The sequence below is a fragment of the Barbatula barbatula genome (assembly GCF_947034865.1).
Source record: "Barbatula barbatula genome assembly, chromosome: 15".
NCBI lineage: Eukaryota > Metazoa > Chordata > Actinopteri > Cypriniformes > Nemacheilidae > Barbatula > Barbatula barbatula.
This window is the reverse complement of record NC_136778.1, coordinates 22,254,246-22,274,002: the sequence shown is the minus strand read 5'-3', so window position 1 is coordinate 22,274,002 and position 19,757 is coordinate 22,254,246. Positions and strand designations below refer to the sequence as shown.

At 42.8% G+C, this 19,757-nt stretch overlaps 1 protein-coding gene across 1 annotated transcript; it reads right to left on the bottom strand.

Annotated features, from left to right (window-relative positions):
* Window positions 1-4,859: 4,859 nt before the first annotated feature.
* On the bottom strand, window positions 4,860-17,867 carry LOC306905085 (tripartite motif-containing protein 16-like; the record flags this gene model as incomplete). Its single annotated transcript, XM_079475468.1, has 6 exons — window positions 4,860-5,389; window positions 5,887-5,946; window positions 6,055-6,208; window positions 6,388-6,621; window positions 6,706-6,801; window positions 17,298-17,867. The coding sequence occupies 6 exons, from the start codon at window positions 17,865-17,867 to the stop codon at window positions 4,860-4,862; spliced, it is 1,644 nt and encodes a 547-aa protein (XP_079331594.1).
* Window positions 17,868-19,757: the final 1,890 nt, after the last annotated feature.

Below are 19,757 nucleotides of genomic sequence, written 5' to 3'. Positions count from 1 at the left end.
GAAACTCTTGGTCATGACATAACAACATTGATCGGAGTTCAAGTTTAGTTAGCAGCTTGTTTTTACTGAAATTTATAGATTCGCTTTAGATGAAATTCACAGATCCACTGCACTCAATAAATGCTAAAATAGCGTTTGAGTTAGCGAATTTTAAATATAGTATACAATGCAAAGCCCAGCTCTACGTTTCTTCTCATGATCTTCCTCTTTACCAAAGTTGTGGAACTCTCTCTTGCACTGATTTCAGGAGAAATGTGGCTGAGGAAGTTGTCAACATCTTTCTGGAAAACATGCAAGTCGATAGAATTATAAACTGCTGTTAAAAAAACATTGCTGGTAAAGAAATGTAACTTACTGTGTTGTTTCTTGCAGAGATCCTTTCCATAATCGTGTCCAGCAATCCATACAGGCCAAGCACTGATGCAACTCAGAATGTTGCATAGGGAATAACTGCTTTGTAAACAATTTTAGCACAAGGTTGCAACGTAAAATAAAATGGGTCTATTTATGAAAGCATTGCAATAACATTTATTTAGTATTTAAAGGACAGTTAACCTGGATAATGTTTATTAATGATAGATGGTTACCAGCCAGAATATCTCAACAGTAGTCAACTAATGTAAACTTCACCCGTTAGAAAAGATGCTAATGTTACATGACGTGCAAATCTAAATTAGTTAAGATATGCATGGTATTATCATTCTCATGAGCTAGCAACATCACGCATTTACACAAATTCAGTCTTTTTCTAAATATACAGCCAATAATCTTAAATAACTCAATAGAATAACTAAACGATAGCACCGCTGACTAAACCCAGCTGGGCACATGTCAATTTAACGGACTTATGGTCGAATCGGTCAACAAGCCTGGCAGAGCGAACTCATTACAGATATAAGAAGTGTATCTGACACTCAGTAATGATATAATGATGTTTAATTACCTGTGGTTGTCCGCGATTTGCAGCTGACGGATATAATCCATCTTCAGAGGTATGCCGTGAGTCGCGTTTGGGGTGACGTCAACACCCTCGTTGACTGATTGGCTAGAGGAGGAGCTGTCAATCTAGAACTAGTGGACCAATGGTGGCGCCGAAGCCCGCCCTAATTACCATGAAACTTGAACTGCAGCATTTAGAAAACCAAGCGCAGAAAGTGGAAACGAGAGCAAAGGGGAAAAGACCGTAAGCACGGACAAAAAAATAAATATGAGCGAAACCTGATTTTGTTTGTGATTTGGAAAATGTTGAATTCATGTTTCAAGTTTTATGTAGAACTATTGTAAACGTGTTAACATTTTGGATTCACGCTTATTACTTTTCGATCCGTGACCGCGTTGTTTGTTGTTTGCATTTGTTTTTTAGTTTTTTGCGCTATTATTTTACACGTGTTTTCAATTTTTTTATTTACGCTCATTATTTTTCAAACCATGACCACAATACTTGTGGCGGGTAACTGATCCCATAAGTTCATTCACTTCCCTAAACTCAGAGCTGTCGCCACAAATGACCCATCTCTGCAGCAGCACTTCAGCCACAGAGAGTTTGTGAATGTTTTGGAAGAGCTAAGGGGGGAGTTTGAATCCAGATTCAAGGATGTGAATGAACACAAGGATATTTTTAAATCATTGAAAACCCCTTCCATGTGGATGTGTCATCTCTCACCCCAACTATCACTCTTCTCTGCCCTAGTCATCGTGCTGCTGTAGAAAGTGAAATTGTAGAACTGCAGACAAAAGACATTCTCAAAGCTGAACTCGGAGCAGGTGTTGAACAATTCTGGAATTTGGTGTCTGAAGGAGATTTTCCCACTTTGAAGCCACTTGTGCAAAAAATCATGTCCTTCTTTGTGAGCACCTACACTTGTGAGTCAACATTCTCAACCATGAACAATATAAAGAGGAAACACAGAAACCGCCTCACTGATGAACATCTTGCATGCCTCACACGCATCGCAACAACAAGCTACAAATACAATATAAGGAAAGTTAAAGAAATGCATGCATGCTTCCGCTCATCGCAGCATTAAGGTAATCCTGCTTTTTGTAATTAAAGTAAATCATCTTGTTTAATTTTCCCTCTTCTATATTTGTAACATTGCATATTGTATGTTCACGGATGCCAGATTGATAAGCAGACATTTTTTTTAAGACTGGATGAAAAGTGGCTCCCCTTTTGACTTTGTCCTGTTATTGTGGCTCTCATGACTAAAATAGTGCAGACCACTGCCCTACATAGTCACAAAAAAGAAATAAGCAACGACTTTCAAAGTATCCTATATTTATTTAACAACACCTACTCCCATCACAAATACATAGAATTGATAGAGCCATCACAGAGGAAGTCCACAGACAAGACACAAACAAAAATCCATTGAATCCATCTCGTAGAATCAAGTAGCATTTTGGTCCTCAGCTCATTTTAAACAGAAATCACCGTCACCTCAGGATTCAATAGGACAATCAAGTTATAGCGCAATATAAACATTTTGAAATCTGCGGTTTTATTCGCAACAACAATAAACAAACAAAATTTACAGCATTTTCATGGAGCCACCACAAGGAAAAAATGGATCAAATGCAGTATCATCTGCTCCTAAACTCTTTTGAACTGGTTTTAAAACAGTAAACAACCTGTCACATCACAGTTCAACAAGACAGGCAAGGGTTAAACATTTTAGTGCAATATAAACATTTGGAAATCTGCCCAATACACAATTTGAATCCTAAATAATGGGGAAGAGCATGTATGTAATTTGAAATGCTTGATTTCATTTGGCAAACACATCTTACACAAACATTTTTCTAGACTTTGAATGTGTAACAGGTGCTGCTCGCAGACGAGCGGTTCAGATAGTGGTTCAGATGGCGGTTAGACTCGAGACCCATCACCGCGTCCTCGTTGACGGATGGTGCCTTAGCAGACTAGTTGCTAACGTTTACTAGCGTAAAGAAATTCCCTATTTTCTGTATATATTTGACATTTTCTGCGTTCCTGATATCCTTCTCCCTTTTAAATTTCAGATAAGCGCTCCCACTTAGCTACTCCATGTTTGCATTTTTTGAGTCGTGTTGTGTTGTAGGGCTTGCCATCACGCGAATGGCTCAGTGCACGTTGATTGGTGTTACCGCCCGATTGCCCAATTGCCCATATGGTTAATCCGGCCCTGGCTGCAGCACTCTCCAGGAGTTCCACGGGCCGAATGCATTTTCTGTCACTCACTGTTACAGTACTAAAGGTTTCTCTCTTATAGAATGTTAAATGCAGGCGTCTGACCAAAACTGAAGGGAACATCTACTGGAATGACTGGACTGACCGCAGGAGCCGATGGAGCCGCTGGTCCTGCCCCAAGATCCCTCTTGTGCCTCCAGAGCCCCCTTCAAATATTCTAAAAGATTAACCAATAACTGATGCTCATACTCTCAAAAGCCATAAACCAAAGGAAATCAAGAGTATCAAGGTTGCAAGACCATGGAAATACCGACCTTGACCTGAGGAGGCAGCAGTAGATCCACATGTAGGTGCAGGGATTGGTTGCTGACCAAATACAGAGATATATTTGTCTGCCAAAGCAGAAATTAATTTGAAGGAAATTGGTGTAAAAGCAGAGTTAGAAAATGCATATGACCACCTGAGTATCATTTACCTTCAACACTCTTACCAAACGCAGGCCTGGGGGGATCTTTCAGGTGGTCTTGCTTGCTGAAAGAGAAAAGCACGGATGTTGTTGATTTTGTGGACTGCTGCAGCTCCTATTATATCTATTATAATCGAAACTTCACCTGGTTTAGGGCTCTCACATGCCACACATTTCACATTTGTGAACTAAGTACACATCCCAGTCCTAAATTTCTCTCCAAATCTCAGCAGTCCAGTCCCAGTAGAAGTGGTAGCCCTGGTTGTTGAGGAGGCAGCAGATGAGGCTTTGGCCAGAGAAGGGGAAATCAGGATGGATTTCACTCGAATGCCAGGTTTTGCCGTGTCAAAACACATTCAGCTCTTTAACTTTAACAGTGAATAACAATCTACATGTATGACTGTGACAGCAGAGATAAACTTGTGAAGGTGATCTTGTTGTTGATAGCAGAACCTCATTGATGATGTGTTGGACAGTGATTCCAGGTCCACTAACTGCTGTCAGCGAGTCTTCTGAAGATGTTGTGTACTCCTCAGTTCTCCTCTCAACTCCTGCTCTGATGTGTTCAGTGATGCTCTTCAGGACTTGATCGGGCCTCCATCAGTATCGTCCTTCTTCAAGTGACTTTGGTCAGCAGTTAAGAATCTGTTCCAGTGTTCTCCGTCTGCTGCTTTTCATTCTTCTTTATGTTACTGTTAAAGTCCAGATCAACCTTAACACTGCACGTGTGTAACAAAAATGTTCTTGATTCACACAAATTAATATCAATAAACATGTTAAATTATATTAGTAATAAAGATCAAATGTGTGAGAATGTTGTCATGTTGTAGGTAAGTAAAGTGACAGAAGTCTTGAGAGTTTATTGTCTTTATTAAAACATCAATATGACACTGACAGAGATGCTGTTTGACTCTATATAAGCATTGATGTGATTCTACTGTAGACAAACACACACATGATGATATATGTGCTTATACAATCATTCACAACAACATCAATGAATCAAACCTCCGTAAATCATCACATCATGAACATCAATTACACAAAATAAAGTCGAAACATTACAATATTTTCTTCAAATATTCACTCGCTCATGTTTAATCGAGACATTTTCCATCTAAACATCAACCACTGAATTATCACAGATGTCAATAAGGTATAAGACAAATTATTTGAATAACATCGATTTTCTATCATAAATTATTATTTGTTGAATATCTGTATTCATAAATCACAGATTTTCACCTTACTGAACAAGCCAAGTGTAAATCCAGGATAGAGCGGTTGAGTGAATGTGGTGCTGATGCTGTGGATGAGGGTCATTTTGTCAGAGATGCTGTAGAAGGACAGAATTCCTGCTCTCTCATCCACATACACTCCTATTCTATCAGATCTGAGCTTTACAGAGAGATCAGTGCTGATGTTATTGTGTTTGAATGAGTAACTGGAGTCAGAGCAGATCAAACTCCAGGACTGATCATTACATCCAAACATACACTTATGAGCCGGTACCTTCCTCCTGATGCTCTTATATGACACTGATATATCCACACAATCACCAGTCCACTCAATCTCCCAGTAAGAGCGTCCACACACACTCTCTCTACACAACACCTGACACACATCATCAAATCTGTCTGGATGATCAGGATACTGATGCTGTTGTGGGTAAGTGTATGTAATCTCTCTGTTGTCCTCAGACAGACTGAGAAGTTTATGCACTGTATTTATATCCGGAGTCAACTGAAGAGAATCTGAGGAACATAAAACACATCATCTGCATCTTTACATCACAAAAGTGATAAATCAGAGAAATATTGAGATATTCTTCAGTGTTGACATCAGACTTCAAACAGAGAATCCTCCGTCATTATTGTTTTCAAGATATGATTCACTCGGCTCAATTGATGCTGTTAAACTGAATGAAATCTCAGATTCTGTCCATCTGAACACACACACACATCATTTTATGTTGTTAGTTTTGTGAGGAGTTCATCTGTCAGCTGTCGTCCAGTACAGACGCTCTTTCTGTCGTCTTCATTAATGTCACAAACTCATATTTGACACCATATGAACTGAAGATGAGATTCTTACACAAACAATAATTCACTGATTCAAATCATTTGTTCTGGACTCTCTCAACAGCTCTTGATATCACACGTGTCATGAGATTCTTCATTGTTGTGTTTCTCTGTAAAGTTTGTGTGTTTGATGATGTTGTGGATGTGTTGATGTGTTTGGAGACACTTACACTGGAGGAACTGATCTCTGGTCTTGAGTTCAGGACTGAGAATAATCTCTGTGTGTCTCACTTGAGAAATAAAGAGACATTTGATTCTCAATCACGTCTCATGAAATCATTTGTGTTTCTACATGATAACAGCTGATGGATGTAAAGAGTCAATGGATGATACTTCACCTCTCTCAGAGATCTTTTCTAGCCCTCGTGTGCAGAAACGCTCCAGTTCGTCTCTCAGATGAGACACAGATTTGATGACATCATCAAAAGAGAGGAGAGAGCTGACAGTGATGCTGGACAGAGAGTCTGAAGATCCAGAGAGAGACGGCAAACTCTACACGCACACACACATGCACACACACACACGCACACACACACGCGCGCGCACACACACACACACACACACGCACACACACACACACACACACACACACACAGACACACACACACACAATGAAACACATGTTGTTGTGTATCTAAAGAGCACTGGTCTGTTTTTCACATGTCTGTTACCTTCAGCAAATGGATGTGATGATGTGAGTGTAAAAGCTTCTCCAGCTCAGCGTCTCTCCTCCTCAGATCATCGATCTCCTGCTTCAGTCGCTCCAAGAGTCCTTCAGCTGAACTCACTGCAGCCGTCTCCTGATCTCTGATCAGCTGTGTGACCTCAGAGCGTCTTCTCTCAATGGACGAGATCAGTTCAGTGAACATCATCTCACAGTCCTCCACTGCTGTCTGTGCACACCGCTGTTACACACACACACACACATTACTGTGAGACACACTGAGACTTCACTGAGACTCCTCTGAGATCTTCTGCTCCAAACTCACCTTGTGAGACTCAACAGCATCTTTGAGCTTCTGAAGGTCTTTCTGTTTCTTCTGGATCTGCTGCTGAAGTTTATTCTTTGTTTCTCCAAACTGACTCTGAAGAATTGAACACAATGACTGTATAACAGAGTCTGTTTGAACTATTAATGGTCATATATGTAGTGGGTTGGACTCAGCGGATGACATCGCGGCAAAGTGCGTCCTACGCAGGTTTCCGCTTGAGACCGGATAAAAGTGCAGACAGCAGGGCGTGGTTAGGATTGCATACATGGCTGTCTAGCGCGACACTCGCGAGAAGCTCTTCACTGAGTTTGGCATTTTTCTTTTTGTTCAAGTTAGTCTTTTTTTTGTGTGTTTGATACTCGCTTGCTTGTTTACTGCCGGTCTGTAAGGACGATGATCGTGCCGTAGCAAATTCCGCAGACCAGCTGCGACTCCGTGATCTGGCAGGTGACTAATAAATCCTGTATCAATTCTTTGTAATTCTCCTTGATCCATGAGGTTTCCCATAACGGGTGAAGCATATTGTTCTGCAGTTGCTGCTTGGTAACATGGTATCTCATGAATGGAAGAACTGTAAAGGTAGCTCTTGGATGGAAGAACTGTAAAGGTAATTGTTTGTTTTTATTATACGATTGGAATGAGTGTATTGTTACAGTGCAAGGTTTAATTGTGTATTGTGTTTTAACAGTGTCATCGGAGTTTGTTTTGTTGACCACTGTTTTTCCCATTACTTGAATTTTGTGAATTTCGTTTTCTAGTATTTGAACTCTGTTAATTGTGTCTTGAAGTATTTGTTTGGGTCATTTGTTATACTTTGTTTTCCTTTTGTTTGTTTTGTTCGTTTGGCTGTAGCCGCCATTTCTAGGTTAATGGTCCCCTTGGCCACTAAAGGGTGGTGTATTGCAGTGAAGACACAAATGTATTGGTGCTGTTGATATTACATGTGTGCTGTGATTTGATTTCTTGGCTTGTACTAATCATGGCCAAGGGTGGTTGTTTTAGATCTGCCCAGAACCTTGTCCGTTCGACGCGATGTGCTGGCTACAGCCTATATGTTAATTGTTTTGATTTTGTGTTACATGTTTGGTTGCCGCCTGAGTCAGGTGGTTATCTTGCTGTTGGGCTTAAATAAATTAACTGATGTTAAGTGAACTGGTACAACAGTTACAGGCAGAAAATGTTAGGCTTAGAGAGAAACAAGTCAAAGGGAGGTTGTCAACCCAGCTGTTGCTCCGGGGGAGAATTCTTCATCTGGGCCTACTCCACAGACTTCTTCCTCGTCGACTTCGATGCCTGAGTCTTCCCTCCCTGTGTTGACAGAACGATATGTTTATGTTCCGAGGGAACGGAAGTGTCCTCATTTCTCAGGAAAATCTTCCCAGAATCTGATGGGTGTAGAGGACTGGATAGAGGAGGTGCGTAGTTCTTTAAACCTACGTAAAATGTCAGATCCCGAACAAGTTTTCTTTGTTGTTGATTTGTTGGAAGGGGAGGCGAAGGCAGAGATTAAGTTTAGAACTTCTGTGGAGAAAGATACGGCAGAAAAAAATTTCTCCATTCTATTAGAAAGCTATGGTTGTCCCAAGTCTTGTGTAGGTTTACAAACACAGTTTTTCCAGCAAAAACAGATGGAAGGGGAGTCACTGCGGGAATATTCTTATGCCCTTATGTCCCTTGTTGAAGCAATTAAGAGGAGAGATCCAAAATCCCTTGTTAATCCTGACTTCGTGCTTCGAGACCAATTCATTGAACAAGTTAGAGATGACCTGTTAAGACGTGAATTAAAGCGACAAGTTCGTATGGCCACCTCCCTTACGTTCCTACATGTATGTACGGAAGCGATACAGTGGATAGAGGAAGGGGAACGTATTGTCGGTCCACGCCGCCGTGCTCATTCCTATAGTGCCCAGGGTGGAGTGGGAGAGGTTCATGCCAAGGTAGTTTCTGTACAATCAGTCGACGAGTTATCAGAATTAAAAGAGTGCCTTCGTAAGCAACAAACACAGTTAGATGCCATTATGAAACAACTGGAAACCCGTGTGTTGCCGAAAAGATTTGATGGTCGGTCACAGGGCACTAAGTTCCCCTATCAGCCCGGATGGTAAACCTATATGTATTTGTTGTAATAAACCGGGTCATATTGCTAGGTTTTGTAATCTATCCCAGAATGCTGTAGAGAGAGAGGGGTTACGAACTGAGAGCCATTCCATGGCTACAGGTAGACCAACAGTCGATCAATCGGAAAACTAAAACCCTCCGTTGCTGGTGCCCAGGCAGCGGATGGGGAGTCTTTGGGCGAGGAGGTAGATAATGGTATTAAGCTCATAGGGAATTGTCCGGTTGTAGAAATCAAACTAAGAGGAATATCAGTACCTTGTTTATTAGACACCGGTTCTATGGTGACTACCATTACCGAACAGTTTTTTACTGAACATCTTCAACCCATTTTGGGAACGGAGTTACAGTCATGTAATTGGTTAAAGTTAAAGGCAGCTAATGGCCTTGCTATCCTGTATTTGGGCTATTTAGAGGTAGAAGTTCAAGTTCTCAATAGATTGCTTCCAAGAATGGGAATCTTAGTAGTTAAGAATGCAAATGGAGCGCAGGAGCAGGGAAAAATCGGTCGAGTCCCAGGGTTACTTGGGATAAATATTATTAATCAGTGCTATCAAGAACTGTTTGTACAGCATGGAGATTCCTTGTTTCAGACTCCAGGAGTAAGAGTGTCGGGAAAAGAATGGAAGTCCGCTTTGGCGGAGTGTAGACAGCTTGACCGAGTCAAGGAGAATGGTCGGTTAGGTCTGATTCTGGTTCGTCTTGGACCTGCGGTTTTGGTGCCAGCTGGTACGTGGAAGTTTGTTCCAGCTACATGCCGTAACGATCTTGGATCTGCAGTTTCCTCAGGTTTGCTGGAACCCTTGCCTTTAGAGAATTGCCAACTGCCCTGCAACTTGATGATATCCTCATCTTTCTTGCCAGTAAACCGGGGGAGGCTAGAAGTGCCTGTGGTGAATGTGGGGAGGCAGGATAGGTGAATTCGGTCTAAAGCTGTGAATTCCACTTGGCTTCGGTACAGTCGACAATGCAGGTAGAATTTAATACCCAAGTATCCATGGAAGAGCAGGTAGCTGTGGTTCAAACCGTGATAGCCGAAGAATTTCCGGCATTGGGTTTTTCACAGCTTGCTTGGCCTAATTTGTCTTCCCAGGAAGAATCGAAGGTGTGTAGTCTGTTGAACAGGTACAGTGAGGTGTTTAGTAGAGGGGAAGGTGATTTGGGTTGTACTCCCTTGGTGGAGCATACTATACCTTTGTTGGATGAGGCGCCAGTACGACAGCGTTACCGTAGATTGCCCCCATCTCAATACGATCAGGTAAAACTGCACATCCAAGAGTTATTAGATCAAGGAGTAGTGAAGCCAAGCTCTAGTCCATATGCCTCTCCGATTGTAGTCGTTCAGAAGAAGGATGGTGCATTCGGCTATGTGTGGATTATAGAGTATTGAATTCAAGGACTCGGAAAGATGCCTTTCCTCTTCCGCGGACTGAGGAATCCCTGGATGCTCTGGGAGGAGCTAGGTTATTTAGCACTTTAGATCTAGCTAGTGGTTACAACCAGGTTCCAGTAGCCAGGAGAGATCATGAGAAGACTGCGTTTTACACACCCTTCGGGCTGTTCGAGTTTACCAGAGTGCCATTTGGGTTGTGCAATGCACCAAGTAGATTTCAACGTCTCATGGAACGGATATTTGGTGACCAGAGGTTCCATGCGTTGCTTTTATATCTTGATGACATAGTTGTTTTTTCAACTTCTTTCCAACAGCATCTGGATAGTTTAGAAATGGTGTTGAGTCGTCTCCAGAAATATAATTAGTTAAGGAAAAGGTTAGTGCCGTTTCACAGTGGCCAAGACCTGATAACGTAAAGGAATTACGGTCCTTTTTAGGTCTTGCCTCATATTATCGCCGATTTGTTGAAGGATTTGCGTCAGTTGCCGCACCCTTGCACAAGTTAGTGGGCTCTTTGCAGAGTAGTGGAAAGCACGTTCGAAAACAGCGGGGTCCGTTAGTACAACATTGGACTGTAGTACCGACAAGTTCTTGCTTTTGCTGTGAACGCGATACCGATTAGAGAGAAATCTGACCTTTCGGCACTCCAGGCTCTAGACCCTGTGATTGGCCATTTCTTAATTTTTTGGAGAAAGGGAACCATACCTTCTAATTGTGAAGTGGCTCAGGGTCCTGAAGGGTTCAAGGGGTTAGTAAAGCAGAGGGGATGCATCAGAGAGAACCATGGCGTATTGTATCGACAAATCTAGCTTCCGCCCGCGAGACTATCTTACAAGTGCTGCTTCCCAGTGATCTGCGTACGGAGGCATTAAATAATGTACATAACAACCATGGCCATCAGGGTGTTGAGCGAACTATACAGCTGCTTAGAGAGAGGTGCTATTGGCCAGGGTTGTGGACGGATGTGAAGCGTTGGTGCAATGAATGCGAGCGGTGTGTAATGGCAAAGGCTATACAGCCTAAGTTTCGCACCTATATGGAAAGGTTGACTGCCTGCAGACCGTTAGAAATCATTGCTATCGATTTCACCCTTATGGAACAAGCTAGCAATGGTCAGGAAAATGTGTTGGTGGTTACGGATGTGTTTTCCAAGTTCACTCAAGCATTTCCCATGTCCGATCAGAGAGCAAAGACAGTGGCTAAAGTATTAGTCGAAAAGTGGTTTTCTGTATATGGGGTACCTAAGCGTATACACTCTGATCAAGGCCGCTGTTTTGAAAGCGAGTTGTTTGAACATCTATGCTGTCTTTACGGCATTCAGAAAAGTCGCACTGCACCATATCATCCTGAAGGAAATGGGCAATGTGAACGGTTCAACCGCACGTTACAGGATTTGTTGAGGACCTTGCCTCCAGAACAGAAAAGGAAATGGCCACAGTTTCTTCCACGATTGTTGTGTGCATACAATACCACCATCCACCATTCACCAATCTACACAGCACTCACCTTACGAACTAATGTTTGGACAGAAGCCACAGTTGCCGATTGATTTTTTATTGGGCGCTGTGGGGGAAGAGTTAGTGGAAGGGAGTGGAAGTGATTGGATATTGCAACACAGGGATCATCTATTAGTTGCATATAAGAGTGCGCGTAAGTGTTTGGAGAAGAGAGCCCCTTCTCGGGGAGTAAACTCAGAGAGTGGTGTGCATTTACTTGCTCCAGGGACCTTAGTTTACTGTAGGAGTCACTAATTGGGTAGGAATAAGATTCAAGATGCATGGGCTCCTAATGTGTTTGAGGTGGTAGAATGTAAGGATGGCCTTGGTAATGTATACAAGGTACAACGACAAGAAGGGGTAGGGTCGTCTAAATGCCTCCATAGGTCTGTGTTGAAACCCATTCCTGCTGCAGGTGGATGGAATTCATTAGCCCCGGGACTCTTACCAGGTGCCGAAGGGGTAGAGGAAGACACCGAAGCAAAGGAGGGAAATTATGGGTTAGTGGTGGAAATGGTTGTTCCCCAGCCCAGTGTTTTGGGGCATGGAAGCGAGGTCAGGGAGAGTGGGAGTCGAAATCTATCTTCATTAGGGACACGTTTGGTAACATATGTAGATAATGTGCCAGTCCCAATTGATAATCAAAGAGATGGAGATGATATGGTTGTTACCTCAGCGAGACGTACAACTCGCTCTACTGCGGGGCTGCACTCTAACCCTTTCCGACTTCCTCAATCTGTATCGCAGGGTACGGGTTCTAGTGATGCTACTGTGAATTCTCACCGCATTACATTTTAGATCTTGACAGTGTGAGTAGTATTTGAGTATTCACCGGGACGGTGAAATTTTTTTGTGGGGGTATATGTAGTGGGTTGGACTCAGCGGATGACATCGCGGCAAAGTGCGTCCTACGCAGGTTCCGCTTGAGACCGGATAAGGGTCAAGACCAAGATGGCGGCGCGTGAACATCGCGAGGCTCAGCGTCTCTCCAGTTTTAGCATTTATATAGTGTATTTCTTGCTCATCTCGGGTCTGTTCGTCCAGAACAGTTGTGCATTTACATCGTACACCCGGCAGGAGCTTTTGGATAACAGTTTACGCTTGTCCGGAAGTTGCATCAGCAACATTCAACTCGTCCCTGAGATAGTCAGAACAAACGATGCAACGCACCCTACACGGCCGGGCGGAAGTGCTCGTCGGCGGCGGCGAGATTGTAAACAAAGGCGGGGGAAGCGCGGAGGGCTAAGAGCTAGGCTAAAGCTAACACCACACCGGCTCTCTTTACCCGGCATTTTCCTTGCTAATGTTCGATCATTAGTAAACAAAATTGACGAGATTAGACTCCGCATCGTCAACAGCAAAATACTTTTGAACTGCAATGTCATAATCTTCACGGAAACATGGCTACACAGCGGCATACCGGACAACGCTATTGAGTTAGCGGGCTACAACACACACCGGGCGGATAGAACGGCAGAGGAATCCGGTAAGACAAGAGAAGGTGGATGGTGCATTTACATCAACAAAGCTTGGTGCACGAACTCTGTTATTGTCGGGAGACACTGCTCGGCTAACCTTGAGTTTCTCATGGTTAATTGTAGACCGTTTTATCTGCCACGGGAATTCACTTCCACCATTATAACGGCAGCTTATATTCCACCGGATGCTGATGCCAAGCTTGCTATGAAAGAACTTCATGCAGCCATCAGTAAACAACAGATTGCTCACCCGGAGGCTGCATTTATTGTTGCGGGAGATTTTAATCACTCAAACTTAAAGACAGTGCTCCCTAAATTTCATCAGCATGTTTCCTGCCACACAAGAGGAAACAAAACTTTGGATCATGTCTACACAAACATGGCTGAAGCTTACACCGCGACCCCCCTCCCCCAACTGGGTCAATCTGATCACCTTTCTTTGTTCCTCACCCCAAGTACATTAATCGCATTAATCGTGTGAAGCCATCAGTGAAGACCATCAAGGTGTGGCCTGCGGGGGCAGACTTTTCACTCCAGGAAAGGTTTCTACACACAGACTGGAGTCTGTTTGCTTCTCAGGCCACCAGTGGCTCTCACACGGACATCGACAGTTACACCTCCTCTTTATTGGACTACATAAATTCCACCATTGATAGTGTCACAACCCAGAAGCAGATCCCCACGTACCCTAATCAGAAGCCATGGATGAACAAGGAAGTGCGCCTCCTGTTGAAAGCACGCAACACTGCCTTCCGATCGGATGATGCACAGGCCTATAGTACTTCTAGGGCAAATCTGAAGAGGGGCATCAAAAAGGCCAAGCACTGCTACAAGCTGAAGCTAGAGGAGCATTTTTCTAATTCTGACCCTCGACGCATGTGGCAGGGCATCCAGGCCATCAGTGACTACAAACCCAAACACTCCACCCCCATAGCCACAGATGCCGTCTTCCTGAACGAGCTTAATGACTTTTATGCTCGCTTTGAGAGAGACAATAAGGAAACAGCTACCAAGCTCACACCCTCTGCTGACCACCCAATCATCACACTTAACTCCACTGATGTTCACACTGCACTAAGCCGGATCAACGCGCGCAAGGCTGCTGGCCCAGATGGCATCCCTGGTCGTGTACTCAAGGCATATGCGGAGCAGCTCGCTGGGGTCTTCACGGACATCTTTAACCTGTCCCTCGCCCAAGCAGTGGTTCCAGCATGTCTTAAATCCACCTCCATTGTGCCCATCCCAAAACATTCGAACCCGACATGCCTTAACGACTACCGCCCTGTAGCACTCACACCCATTGTTATGAAGTGCTTTGAGCGGCTGGTCCTGGCACACCTAAAGGTCTCCCTACCACCCACACTGGACCCATACCAATTCGCCTATCGCAACAATAGGAGCACGGATGATGCAGTGTCCATGGCGCTGCACTCTGTGCTCACACATCTGGACAATAAGGACACTTTTGCACGCATGTTGTTTGTAGACTTCAGCTCTGCTTTCAATACCGTCATCCCTTCCAAGCTAATCATCAAACTTGGAAACCTAGGCATTAACAACTCTACCTGCAATTGGATTATGGACTTCCTGACGAACAGGCCTCAGCTTGTTAGGTTAGGCCACATCTGCTCCACCACCACCACCCTCAACACTGGTGTACCACAGGGCTGCGTCCTGAGCCCCTTTCTCTACTCCCTTTTCACACGCGTCTCTTCTTTCTGAGGACACTGAAGAAGAACCAACTGTCTTCAACTATCCTGGTGAACTTCTATCGCTACACGATAGAGAGCATCCTGACCAACTGTGTCACAGTCCGGTACGGGCACTGTTCTGTTGCTGAGCGCAAGGCACTGCAGCGGGTGGTGAAAACAGCCCAACGCATCACAGGGACTACACTTTCTCCCATTGAGGACATCCAGAAGAAACGCTGTCTGCGTCGAGCTCGCAGCATTCTAAAGGACTCCGCTCACCCCGCTCATAGACTGTTTACTCTCCTGCCTTCCGGTAGGCGCTTCCGGTGCCTCCGGACAAGAACCAGAAGACTAAGAAACAGCTTTTTTCCCAGAGCTGTTTCATTATTGAACTCTGCCCCCCACTGATTCCACTACCTCTCTTACCTTGAACTCCAAGCTGCTATAACATTGTTTACACTGCACTACAGGGCTGCATGCATGACTGAACTGTACACACCAGTACTTCATGTTATCTGCTCTACTGGACTGTTTACACACGCACAGCATCATTTGCACTCTATACTGCTCACTTGCACACCAGGAATATGCTCATTTGCACTAATGGACCACTTTCATAACTGCACTAACTTATCTACTGCACTGTAACTCTATTAACTGCATCTACTCATCTATTGCACTGTAACCTTAATAACTGCATCTACTCATCTATTGCACTGTAACCTCAATAACTGCATTAACTAATCTACTGCACTGTAACCTCAATAACTGCATTAACTAATCTACTGCACTGTAACTCTATTAACTGCATTTACTCATCTTCTGGACTGCAACCTATTATTAACTCTTATACTGCACTGTAACTTTAATAACCGCATTAACTCATCGACTGCACTGTTACTTTAACAACTGCATTAACTCACCTATTGTCATGATTCTGCTGCATCATGTCATGTTTTCTTAGTATAGTGGCAGGATCATGACAGAACATCATGTTAAATGTGGAGAGAGACAATTATTGTTCTTCTGGCCTTCCATAATCTCTCTCCGGTCTCGTCTTTGTTCCCATCCTCTCGTTACCCTCTTTATTGATTAATGCCCTTCACCTGTTTCCCTCTTGATTTGCTCCCTTATTTAATGCCCTTGTGTCTTCTGTCTTGTGCTGGTTCATTGTGATTTGGTTGGTGAGTTCATGTCTTGTCAGTTTAGTTATTTGTAGTTAATGTCAAGAGTTTATTTAAGTGTAGTTAGTTATAGTCCTGTCTTGTCATGTTATTATATTGTCATGTTTTGTTATGTTACCCCCACGTGGGTCTTTGTTTTATTATTTATTAAATTATCTGTTAACCCCTTACCCGCTGTCTGCACCTGGGCCCTCTCTCTGTCTCACACCACGAGATTCATGACACCTATTGCACTGCAACTTCAACAGCTAATGTCAATAATCTATGCACACTTAAATCACTCGCACTATTGTTTAGTCTAAATTATTATCTGCTCATATCCACCTGTACATTAATGTTCATAGTGTTAATGTTCATAGTATATAGTGATCTGTATATATTGTTCATAGTATATACCTACTGTCATATTTTCATAGAAAATACCTACTGTAAAATATTTTCATAACTGTATAATATTTTATCAATATTGTATTCTGTATTTATTCTAACTGTATATCCTGCACTTCTGGTTAGACCTAAACTACATTTCGTTACACTGTACTTGTATATGTGTAATGACAATAAATTTTAATCTAATCTAATAAAAGTGCAGACAGCAGGGCGTGGTTAGGATTGCATACATGGCTGTCTAGCGCGACACTCGCGAGAAGCTCTTCACTGAGTTTGGCATTTTTCTTTTTGTTCAAGTTAGTCTTTTTTTTGTGTGTTTGATACTCGCTTGCTTGTTTACTGCCGGTCTGTAAGGACGATGATCGTGCCGTAGCAAATTCCGCAGACCAGCTGCGACTCCGTGATCTGGCAGGTGACTAATAAATCCTGTATCAATTCTTTGTAATTCTCCTTGATCCATGAGGTTTCCCATAACGGGTGAAGCATATTGTTCTGCAGTTGCTGCTTGGTGACATGGTATCTCATGAATGGAAGAACTGTAAAGGTAGCTCTTGGATGGAAGAACTGTAAAGGTAATTTTTTGTTTTTATTATATATATATATATATATATATATATATATATATATATATATAATAAGGTGGTTATCTTGCTGTTGGGCTTAAATAAATTATTTGAAGCCGTGTACCAACACACATTCTGAAGTGTTCATTCCTTTGCAACTTGAGCGGGCTTATTGCCTTGATGGGTAATTAGGGTGAATGTGGACCTTATCACATATAGCTCAATAAACTTCTATGGTAAGACAATGAAAAAGCATCTTTTGAAGAATAAAATAAGCACCTGTTTCTCCGTCCACGCTGCAGCAGATGAAACCGTCTCATGGTTTTTGTGTTCATCTATACACTGAACACATATAAGCTTCTGATCCGTGCGACAGTAAATCTCCAGAATCTTGTGGTGTCGAGGGCAGATCATGTCATGAAGTGGTTCAGTGGCGTCTATCAGGTTGTGTCTTTGACCTCTGAAGAGATTCTCGTGCTGCTCCAGATGAGTTTGACAGTAAGAGTTGAGACACATCAGACAGGATTTGATGGCTTTGTGTTTTCTTCCAGTACAGACGTCACACTCCACATCTCCAGCGGAACGGTGATCAGAAACAGCACATTTAGTCTTCTTCAGTTTCTCCGTCATCTCAGCAAACATCACATTCTTTGCTAGAACAGGTCTTGGACTGAAGGTTTGTCTGCACTGAGGGCAGCTGTAGATTCCCGTCTGATCTTCTGGATTCCAGCAGTCTGTGATACATCTCATACAGTAAGTGTGTCCACAGGGAACAGTCACTGGATCCTTCAGTAGATCCAGACACACTGAACACATGAAGTGATCCTCTGAAAAACTCGCTTCTGCCATTTCACCGTATCAACACACACAGATAGAAACACCAAACACTCCACAGATCCAAGTCACTTGAGTTTCTTTTTCTCTGAACTGAAGGACTTCCTGCTTCAGTTTATGTAACAGGTTTTACATTTACATTTACATTGAGTCATTTAGCAGACGCTTTGCTTTTATCCAAAGTGACTTACAGAGAGTTCAGGGAGCAATAAGCGCTATGTCATAAGAGCAATAGTACTATAGGTGCTAATACAAAGTTACTAGTTTCAACAAAAGCTAGACCACTACCTGTTGAGAGAGGAGAGGGTTGGGTGTGTTTTTCTTCTCATTTGTCTGTCAAGTATTCACAGAAGAGATGGGTTTTAAGTCGTTTGACTTTTTGTTTGACAGGTGATGTAATAAGCACATACTCTAGATGACAGCAAAGTCCTTTATGATTTAATCGTTTTAAATAATAATCTGTGTTCAGCTTATTTTATGATATTTGTTGGAGAATTTTTTAAGGAGTTTTTACAGTGGCCTATACGGGACAAACTGCATTCTGTGAGTTTAATACAACTAGTTGGAATTAACTTTAACTACTTTGGTGTTTAAAGTCACAATGAAATGAATACTGAAGTTTTGTGGCTTTTAGTTTGAATGTGTCGCGCTGCTCAGAAAATACAGAGACTCTGATGGTGAAGCAGCATCCCTGTGTCTGTGTTTTATTTATCATACATCTTCCCTCATCAGGCTGTGGTGAGGGCGCTACATTTTGGAGGCACCGCTGGGATGAAATGCAGTGAAGGACGGCGTCCATAGGTCCAGTGTCATTCGTCTTAACTTGAGGTCCAAGGGAACAGCAGAGTGAGAACGATCAGCATCTGGAGGTCAAGCACACACTTTTTGAGGTTAATTGTCGAAACCAAGAGTGTTGTCATCTTTCAGATCAGCTAAGACTCTTCGTCCACATTACACTGCACACACCCAATGCCCAAGTGAACTATGGATCAATTAGAGGATTTAAGAGTGGAAGTTGTAGGAGCATTGTATTTATTGTCAAAAGAACAGTGTGTAAAATTGTGTGATTTTTTTGGGGCATTGAAAAGAGTGAAAATGTTATAAATGGGAGCTGCTCATTTGTCATTTTTAAGCCCTTGTGAGACATTTTGAGAGGGAGGGGTTAAAAGAACTTGAAGATGATGGCATGTCCGAACTTCTGTGCATTATAGACAAAATTTGGGGAATTCAGCAGGGTAGTGAATGTACCTCAGAGCAGCAGACCGAACAGAATGTCCAGCAGGTGATGATTGACAAAATAGCACAGACTACAGATCAAGAAAAGTTACAAAAAGAAATTTACATGTTACAATTAGCACTACAAAAGTGAATTGAAAAAAAAAACAATTTGTTGTTTCCACTACACTGTGGGGTGTTAGTGCCGCCCCCCACACAAACGCCCAGCTATGCTGGCAGCAACAACCACAACAAAACCCCATGATAAATTGTCCCTCGACTCGACCAATTGTACCGACATGGAACAGAGAGTTTAAGATCTCCGGCCAGATAGGTGAACCAGGGCAAAATGATAAACTCAGTTTCTCAGTAGCGCACCAAATTGAACATGCACTTAGCAGAGGCTTCTCTGAGCTTGATATCGTTGATGCAGTAATACGAGCAATTGCCCCAGGGATGCAGCTTCGCAGTTACTTGGAGGGAAAATCAAACTTAACCCTGCCCACACTAAGACGCATACTTAGAGCTCATTTCCAAGAAAGAGGTTCGACTGAGCTTTATAAACAACTTACTTCAGAAGTACAAAGCAGCAAAGAGACACCACAAAGCTTTCTTCTCCGCTGTCTAGATTTAAGACGAAAGATTTTGTTTGCATCCCAGGAAGCAGATTCCAGTTTGACGTACGACCCA